At 55.9% G+C, this 9828-nt stretch overlaps 1 protein-coding gene across 1 annotated transcript in view; it reads left to right on the top strand.

The window, feature by feature from the left end:
• Positions 1-759: 759 nt before the first annotated feature.
• Positions 760-9828, top strand: part of LOC120510207 (disks large homolog 4-like) — a 12818-nt gene continuing 3749 nt past the window's right edge. The window contains exons 1-7 of the mRNA XM_039725771.1: positions 760-944; positions 3619-3648; positions 4576-4690; positions 6522-6552; positions 7424-7593; positions 7862-7908; positions 8741-8913. Of these exons, the coding sequence (XP_039581705.1) occupies positions 761-944; positions 3619-3648; positions 4576-4690; positions 6522-6552; positions 7424-7593; positions 7862-7908; positions 8741-8913 (750 nt within the window). The 5' untranslated portion in view covers position 760. The remainder of the gene's footprint in view (positions 945-3618; positions 3649-4575; positions 4691-6521; positions 6553-7423; positions 7594-7861; positions 7909-8740; positions 8914-9828) is intronic.

Below are 9828 nucleotides of genomic sequence, written 5' to 3'. Positions count from 1 at the left end.
CATTGGGGACACTGGGGACACTAGGGACACTGAGGGGATTGGAGACACTGAGGACATTGGGGACACTGGGGACACTAGGGACACTGAGGGGATTGGAGACACTGAGGACATTGGGGACACTGGGGACAGTGGGGACATTGGGGGCATCAGGGGTACTGGGGACATTGGGGAGGTTGGGGACACCTATGGGCCCCCTGATGTCACTGGCTGCGAGCGCCACACCAGGGGGTGGGGACATTGAGGGAGGTTGGGGACATTGGGGACACTGGAGACATTGGGAGGATTGAGGACATTGGGGACACTGGGGACACCGAGGGGGTGGGGACACTGGGGGGACTGGGGACATTGAGGGAGGTTGGGGACACCAGGGACACCAGGGGTTGGGGACATTGGGGACATTGGGAACATCGGGGATGTGGGGACATTGAGGGGGGTTGGGGACATCAGGGGATTTGGGGAGGGACATCAGTGGTGGGACCCCCTCCCTGTCCTTGTCCCCAGTGTCCCTAAATGTCCCTTTGTGTCCCTTTATCCCTGAATCTCCTAAATTCCCTCAGCAACCCCAATGTCCCCTGCTGTCCCAAATGTCCCCTGATGTCCCCAACTGTCCCCAATGTCCCCAACCTCTCCTCCCCCCTGGACTTGGAGCTGCCCCCCCTTGGTGTCCTGTCCTTGGTGTCCCCAGTGTCCCCAAATGTCCCCGCTGTCACAAATGTCCCGGATTCCCCTGCCATCCCCCCGTGTCCCCCGGTGTCCCCTGATGTCCCCAAATGTCCCCAGGGAGCCGCGGCGCATCGTGATCCCGCGCGGCTCCACCGGGCTGGGCTTCAACATCGTGGGCGGCGAGGACGGCGAGGGGATCTTCATCTCCTTCATCCTGGCGGGCGGCCCGGCCGACCTCAGCGGGGAGCTGCGCAAGGGCGACCAGATCCTCTCGGTGGGTGGCCCTGGGGACAGCGGGGACACGCCCGGGGACACCCGGGGACAGCGGCCGGGGAGGCGGAGCGGGGCGGTTTGGGCGGTTTTTGGGGTTTTTTTTGTGGCTTTTGGGGTTTTTTGCCATCATCATCATCATCCTCACCATGAGCAGGTGCTCTCAAAGTGCCCAGATTGTCCCCAGGGTGTCACAACCCCTTGGTGGCACTTGGGGACACCAGTGGGGGAGGTGGTTTGGGTGTTTTTGGGGTTTTTTTTGTGGCTTTTGGGGTTTTTTGCCATCATCATCATCATCCTCACCATGAGCAGGTGCTCTCAAAGTGCCCAGATTGTCCCCAGGGTGTCACAACCCCCTGGTGACACCCTTGGGGACACCTGGAGAGGAAAGTGGAGCCAGGCGGTTTGGGCGGTTTTTTGGGGTTTTTTTGTTTTTTTGGGTTTTTTTGGTTTTTTGGGGTTTTTGGGGTTTTGGGGGGTTTTTTGGTCGCTGCCATCATCATCCTCACCATGAGAAGGGGTCCCCAGGTGTCCTCAAGGTGCTCAGATTGTCCCCTGGGTGTCACAACCCCTTGGTGACACCCTTGGGGACACCGGCGGGGGTGGTGGAGCGGGGCGGTTTGGGTGTTTTTTGGGTTTTTTGGGGGTTTTTGGATTTTTTTGGGACTTTTTGGGGATTTTTGGCTGCTACCATCATCATCCTCACCATGAGAAGGCGCTCTCAAAGTGCCCAGATTGTCCCCAGGGTGTCACAACCCCTTGGTGGCACTTGGGGACACCCGGGGACACTGGCGGGGCAGGCGCCGCGGGACGGTTTGGGCGTTTTTTGGGCGTTTTTTGGGGGTTTTTTTGGTTGCCACCATCATCATCCTCACAGTTGGAAGGGGTCCCAGATCATCTCTGGTGTCCCCAGATTTCCCCATTTTTGCCCATTTTCCCCATACCATCGTTGTCCCCAAGTGCCACTGCATGTCCCACATGTCCCAGGTGTCCCTAAATGTCCCCAAATGTCCTTTTCCCCCCAATTTTTCTCCCATTTTCCCCCAATGTTGCCATTTTTCCCATTTTTTTCCCATTTTTCCCATTTTTTCCCATTTTTCCCCCATTTCCCCCGTATCCACGTTGTCCCCAAGTGCCACCGCGTGTCCCCACCTGTCCCAGGTGTCCCTAAATGTCCCCAAATGTCCTTTTCCCCCCAATTTTTCTCCCATTTTCCCCCAATGTTGCCATTTTTCCCATTTTTTTCCCATTTTTCCCATTTTTTCCCATTTTTCCCCCATTTCCCCCGTATCCACGTTGTCCCCAAGTGCCACCGCGGCGTGTCCCCAGCTGTCCCAGGTGTCCCTAAATGTCCCCAAATCTCCTTTTCCCCCCATTTTTTCCCATTTTTCCCCAATTTCCCCCATTTTTCCCCCATTTTTCCCCAATTTTTTCCCATTTTTCCCCATTTTTCCCTGTTTCCCCCGTACCATCGTTGTCCCCAAGTGCCACCACATTTCCCCACCTATCTCAGGTGTCCCTAAATGTCCCCAAATCTCCTTTTTTCCCCCATTTTCCCCAAATTTTCCCCTCATTTTTCCCCATTTGTGTCCTCAAGGTGCTCAGATTGTCCCCTGGGTGTCACAACCCCTTGGTGACACCCTTGGGGACACCGGCGGGGGTGGTGGAGCGGGGCGGTTTGGGTGTTTTTTGGGTTTTTTGGGGGTTTTTGGATTTTTTTGGGACTTTTTGGGGATTTTTGGCTGCTACCATCATCATCCTCACCATGAGAAGGCGCTCTCAAAGTGCCCAGATTGTCCCCAGGGTGTCACAACCCCTTGGTGGCACTTGGGGACACCCGGGGACACTGGCGGGGCAGGCGCCGCGGGACGGTTTGGGCGTTTTTTGGGCGTTTTTTGGGGGTTTTTTTGGTTGCCACCATCATCATCCTCACAGTTGGAAGGGGTCCCAGATCATCTCTGGTGTCCCCAGATTTCCCCATTTTTGCCCATTTTCCCCATACCATCGTTGTCCCCAAGTGCCACTGCATGTCCCACATGTCCCAGGTGTCCCTAAATGTCCCCAAATGTCCTTTTCCCCCCAATTTTTCTCCCATTTTCCCCCAATGTTGCCATTTTTCCCATTTTTTTCCCATTTTTCCCCCATTTCCCCCGTATCCACGTTGTCCCCAAGTGCCACCGCGTGTCCCCACCTGTCCCAGGTGTCCCTAAATGTCCTCTAATGTCCTTTTCCCCCCAATTTTTCTCCCATTTCCCCCCAATGTTGCCATTTTTCCCATTTTTTTCCCATTTTTCCCATTTTTTCCCATTTTTCCCCCATTTCCCCCGTATCCACGTTGTCCCCAAGTGCCACCGCGTGCCCCCACCTGTCCCAGGTGTCCCTAAATGTCCCCAAATCTCCCCAAATCTCCTTTTCCCCCGGTTTTCCCCCCATTTTTCCCAATTTTTCCCATTTTTCCCCCATTTTCCCCAATTTTTTCCCATTTTTCCCCATTTTTCCCTGTTTCCCCCGTACCATCGTTGTCCCCAAGTGCCACCACATTTCCCCACCTATCTCAGGTGTCCCTAAATGTCCCCAAATCTCCCCAAATCTCCTTTTCCCCCGGTTTTCCCCCCATTTTTCCCAATTTTTCCCATTTTTCAACCCCCTGGGAGTGTCCCCAGGGTGTCCCCAGGGTGTCCCCAGTGACCATCGTGGCCCAGTACCGGCCCGAAGGTGACACCGCTGTCCCCTGTGTCCCCAAGTGTCCCCAAGGGTCCCCAAGGGTCCCCAAGGGCCACCAGCCCCCTGGGAGTGTCCCCAGGGGTGTCCCCAGGGTGTCCCCAGTGACCATCGTGGCCCAGTACCGGCCCGAAGGTGACACCGCTGTCCCCAAGTGTCCCCAAATGTCCCTAAGGGTCACCAAACCCCTGGGAATGTCCCCAAGGGTGTCCCAAGGGTCCCCAATGTCCCCAGGTGTCCCCAGGGTGTCCCCAGTGACCATTGTGGCCCAGTACCGGCCCGAAGGTGACACCGCTGTCCCCAAGTGTCCCCAAATGTCCCTAAGGGTCACCAAACCCCTGGGAATGTCCCCAAGGGTGTCCCAAGGGTCCCCAATGTCCCCAGGTGTCCCCAGGGTGTCCCCAGGGTGTCCCCAGTGACCATCGTGGCCCAGTACCGGCCCGAAGGTGACAGCGCTGTCCCCAAATGTCCCCAAGGGTCCCCAAAATCCCCTCCTTTATCCCAAATATTCCGTAATTCCCGATTCTCCCAAAATCCCGGGAATTCACCCCAAATCCCCCCTCAGAGCACGGGCGCTTCGAGGCCAAGATCCCCCAAATATCCCCAAAAATCCCCAAAAACACCCAAAAAATCCCCAAAATTCCCAATTTTCCCAAGTCCCCTCAATGTCCTGGATACCCCAACGATCCCAAAATTTGTGATTTTCCCAAAATCCTGGGAATTCACCCCAAATCCCCCCTCAGAGTACGGGCGCTTTGGGGCCAAGATCCCCCAAATATCCCCAAAAATCCCCAAAAACACCCAAAAAATCCCCAAAATTCCCAATTTTCCCAAGTCCCCTCAATGTCCTGGATACCCCAACGATCCCAAAATTTGTGATTTTCCCAAAATCCTGGGAATTCACCCCAAATCCCCCCTCAGAGTACGGGCGCTTCGAGGCCAAGATCCACGACCTGCGGGAGCAGCTCCTGAGCAGCAGCCTCGGCTCCGGCAGCGCCTCCCTGCGCAGCGACCCCAAACGGGGCTTCTACGTCCGGTGGGGACATCGGGGACACCTGGGGACACCTGGGGACATCGGGGACACCTGAGGGATTTGGGGGAGTTTGGGGTTTTTGGGGTTTTTTTGGGATTTTTTGTGAATTTTTGTGAATTTTTGCGAATTTTTGCGATTTTTTTGGTGAATTTTTGGTGATTTTTGGAGGGATTTTTTCAGGGATTTTTCAGATTTGGGATCTTGGGGACACTTGGGGACATCGGAGACATCCGGGGGATTTGGGGGAGTTTGGGGTTTTGGGGGTTTTTTGGGATTTTTTGTGAATTTTTGAGAATTTTTTGTGAATTTTTGTGATTTTTTTGTGGATTTTTGATGATTTTTTGAGGGATTTTTGGAGGGATTTTTCAGATTTGGGATCTTGGGGACATCGGGGACATCTGGGGGATTTGGGGCTTTTGGGGTTTTTGGACATTTTTGGGATTTTTTTTGATTTTTGGGGTTTTTTGGGATATTTGGGATCTCTGGGCTCCGGCAGCGCCTCCCTGCGCAGCGACCCCAAACGCGGCTTCTACGTCCGGTGGGGACATTGGGGACACTTGGGGACACCTGGGGACATCGGGACGCCTGAGGGATTTGGGGGAGTTCGGGGTTTTTGGGGTTTTTTGGGATATTTGGGATCTCTGGGCTCCGGCAGCGCCTCCCTGCGCAGCGACCCCAAACGCGGCTTCTACGTCCGGTGGGGACATTGGGGACACTTGGGGACACCTGGGGACATCGGGACGCCTGAGGGATTTGGGGGAGTTCGGGTTTTTTGGGGTTTTTTTGGGATTTTTTGTGAATTTTTGTGAATTTTTTTGGTGAATTTTTGTGATTTTTTGGTGGATTTTTGGTGATTTTTGGAGGGATTTTTGGGGGATTTTTCAGATTTGGGATCTTGGGGACAGCCGGGGGATTTGGGGGATTTGGTGTTTTTGGACATTTTTGGGATTTTTTGGGGATTTTTTTGGATTTTTTGTGAATTTTTGCGAATTTTTGTGAATTTTTGGTGATTTTTTTTGTGATTTTTTAATTATTTTTTTGGCCATTTTTGGAGGTGTTTTTCAGGTTTGGGATCTCGGGGACATTTGGGGACATCTGGGGGATTTGGGGACACTTGGGGACATTTGGGGGAGTTTGGAAATTTTGGGACAATTCTGGGATTTTGGGGACGTTGAGGGACACTGGGATGAACTGGGATGAACTGGGATGAACTGGGGGGCACTGAGGGTGACCCAGGGGAGGTGACAAAGGTGACACAGGTGACACAGGTGACACAGGTGACAATAGCACCCAGGGTGTGACAAGGCCAAGGACGTGGGGAGGGAACGGGGACATTAAAGGACACTGAGAGCTCTGGGCTGTACTGATTCATACTGGGATGAACTGGGATGGACTGGGGGACACTGAGGGTGACCCCGGGGAGGTGACAAAGGTGACAATGCCACCAGGGCCCTGTTTGACCATGGCAAGGCCAAGGACGTGGGGAGGGAACAGGGACACTGAGAGAGAACTGCGAGCATTGGGCTGTACTGGTTCATACTGGGATGAACTGGTTCATACTGGGATGGGCTGGGGGACACTGAGGGTGACCCCGGGGAGGTGACAAAGGTGACAAAGGTGACAATGCCACCAGGGCCCTGTTTGACCACGGCAAGGCCAAGGACGTGGGGAGGGAATGGGGACACTGAGAGGGAATGGGGACACTGTGAGCTCTGGGCTGTACTGGGATGAACTGGGATGGACTGGGATGAACTGGGGGACACTGAGAGTGACCCAGGTGGCCCTGGGGAGGTGACAAAGGTGAAAAAGGTGTCAAAGGTGACAATGCCACCAGGGCCCTGTTTGACTACGACAAGGCCAAGGACGTGGGGAGGGAATGGGGACATTAAAGGACACCGGGAGTTCTGGGATGTACTGGGATGTACTGGGATGAACTGGGATGAACTGGTTCATACTGGGATGTCCTGGGGGACACTGAGGGTGACCCCAGGGAGGTGACAAAGGTGACAATGCCACCTTACTGGTTTGTACTGGGAGTGGATTTGGAGTGGTTCCAATGGGCTCCATTGGCACTGGGAGGGACTGGGAGCCACTGGTTTGTACTGGTTTGTACTGGGAGCCAATACTGGGGTGTTCCAACAGGGTTCAGTGGCACTGGTTTGTACTGGTTTGTACTGGGAGTCACCGGAGCCTTACTGGTGTAACTGGGATTAACTGGGACCCACTAGGAAGGAACTGGAACCTTACTGGTGGCTACTGGGAGGGGACTGGTCCAAACTGGTCCTTACTGGTCCTCACTGGTCCAGACTGGTCCAGACTGGTCCTTACTGGTCCTGACTAGTCCTGACTGGTCCAAACTGGTCCAAACTGGTCCTCACTGGTCCTTACTGGTCCAAGCTGGTCCAGACTGGTCCTTACTGGTACTGGTTTGTACTGGTTTGTACTGGGAGCCAATACTGGGGTGTTCCAACAGGGTTCAGTGGCACTGGTTTGTACTGGTTTGTACTGGGAGTCACCGGAGCCTTACTGGTGGCTACTGGGAGGGGACTGGCCCAAACTGGTCCAAACTGGTCCAGACTGGTCCACACTGACTGGGAGCCACCCAAGCTGGTCCAGACTGGTCCTTACTGGTCCTGACTAGTCCTGACTGGTCCAAACTGGTCCAAACTGGTCCTCACTGGTCCTTACTGGTCCAGACTGGTCCTCACTGGTCCTTACTGGTCCTTACTGGTCCAGACTGGTCCAGACTGGTCCAAACTGGTCCTGACTGGTCCTCACTGGTCCAAGCTGGTCCAGACTGGTCCAGACTGGTCCTCACTGGTCCAAACTGGTCCTTACTGGTTGCAGGGTGGAGCGCCGGGAGTGGACGCGGCTCAAGGCCAAAGATCGGGGGCCGGGGACTCAAGGTGGGGCCCAAAATTGCCCCAAAAATCCCCAAAATTCCACCCAAAATCCCAAAAATTTCCTGAAAATTCCTCTAAAAATTGCCTCCCAAAAATCCCCCAAATTTCCACAAACTGCCCCAAAAAATCCCCCCAAAATTTCCACAAATCCCCCCCAAAATCCCCCCAAAAAATCGCCCAAAAATTCCCCAAAAACCCCCCCAAATTGGCACACCTGGGGGCATCAGGAACACACCTGGGCACACCTGGGGGCACCTGAGGGCACACACAGTGACTTCCTGTCCGAGTTCCCCAAGAAATTTGGGTCCTGCGTGCCCCGTGAGTCACCTGGCACACCTGGGCACACCTGAGATACACACCTGGGCACACGTGGGCACACCTGGGGGCATCAGGAACACACCTGGGCACACCTGGGGGCACCTGAGGGCACACACAGTGACTTCCTGTCCGAGTTCCCCAAGAAATTTGGGTCCTGCGTGCCCCGTGAGTCACCTGGGCACACCTGGGGGCATCAGGAACACACCTGGGCACACCTGGGGGCACCTGAGGGCACACACAGTGACTTCCTGTCCGAGTTCCCCAAGAAATTTGGGTCCTGCGTGCCCCGTGAGTCACCTGGCACACCTGGGCACACCTGAGATACACACCTGGGCACACGTGGGCACACCTGGGGGCATCAGGAACACACCTGGGCACACCTGGGGGCACCTGAGGGCACACACAGTGACTTCCTGTCCGAGTTCCCCAAGAAATTTGGGTCCTGCGTGCCCCGTGAGTCACCTGAGATACATCTGGGCACACCTGGGCACACCTGGCACACCTGGGGCATCAGGAACGTGCCTGGCACACCTGAGATACAACGGGGGGCACCTGAGATACACCTGGGCACACCTGGAGGCATCAGGAACACACCTGGGCACACCTGGGCCCCTTTTATCCCACATTTATCCCCCATTTCACACCCGTTACCTGTCCCATCACCTGCAGACACGACGCGGCCCAAGCGCGAGTACGAGGTGGACGGCCGCGATTATCACACCTGGGCCCCTTTTATCCCACATTTAACACCCGTTACCTGTCTCAGGTGTGTCTCACCTGTCCCAGGTGTGTCCCAGGTGTGTCTCACCTGTGTCACCTGTCTCACCTGCAGACACGACGCGGCCCAAGCGCGAGTACGAGGTCGATGGCCGCGATTATCACTTCGTGGCCTCGCGGGAGCGCATGGAGAAGGACATCCAGGGCCACAAGTTCATCGAGGCGGGGCAGTACAACAGCCACCTGTACGGCACCAGCGTGCAGTCCGTCAGAGAGGTGGCTGAGCAGGTGAGAGCACACCTGGATACACCTGGGATACACCTGGGATACACCTGGGCACACCTGGGGACACCTGGGCGGGGCAGTACAACAGCCACCTGTACGGCACCAGCGTGCAGTCCGTGCGCGAGGTGGCTGAGCAGGTGAGGGCACACCTGAGATACACCTGGGTACTGCTGGGATACACCTGGGCACACCTGGGCCCCTTTTATCCCACATTTATCCCCCATTTCACACCCGTTACCTGTCCCAGGTGTGTCTCACCTGTCTCAGGTGTGTCTCACCTGAGTCACCTGCAGACACGACGCAGCCCAAGCGCGAGTACGAGGTCGATGGCCGCGATTATCACTTCGTGGCCTCGCGGGAGCGCATGGAGAAGGACATCCAGGGCCACAAGTTCATCGAGGCGGGGCAGTACAACAGCCACCTGTACGGCACCAGCGTGCAGTCCGTCAGAGAGGTGGCTGAGCAGGTAAACACACCTGGGCACACCTGGGATACACCTGGGCACACCTGGGCACACCTGGGGGCAGTACAACAGCCACCTGTACGGCACCAGCGTGCAGTCCGTGCGCGAGGTGGCTGAGCAGGTGAGGGCACACCTGAGATACACCTGGGTACTGCTGGGATACACCTGGGCACACCTGGGCACACCTGGGCACACCTGGGTGGGGCAGTACAACAGCCACCTGTACGGCACCAGCGTCCAATCGGTGCGCGAGGTGGCTGAGCAGGTGAGAGCACACCTGGGCACACCTGGGTACTGCTGGGATACACCTGGGATACACCTGGGATACACCTGGGCGGGGCAGTACAACAGCCACCTGTACGGCACCAGCGTGCAGTCCGTCAGGGAGGTGGCTGAGCAGGTAAACACACCTGGGCACACCTGGGATACACCTGGGCACACCTGGGCACACCTGG

Source organism: Passer montanus, unplaced genomic scaffold, assembly GCF_014805655.1.
Source record: "Passer montanus isolate IOZ18808 unplaced genomic scaffold, ASM1480565v1 scaffold567, whole genome shotgun sequence".
NCBI classification, from domain to species: Eukaryota; Metazoa; Chordata; class Aves; order Passeriformes; family Passeridae; genus Passer; species Passer montanus.
This window is presented reverse-complemented; position numbering and strand designations above follow the sequence as displayed.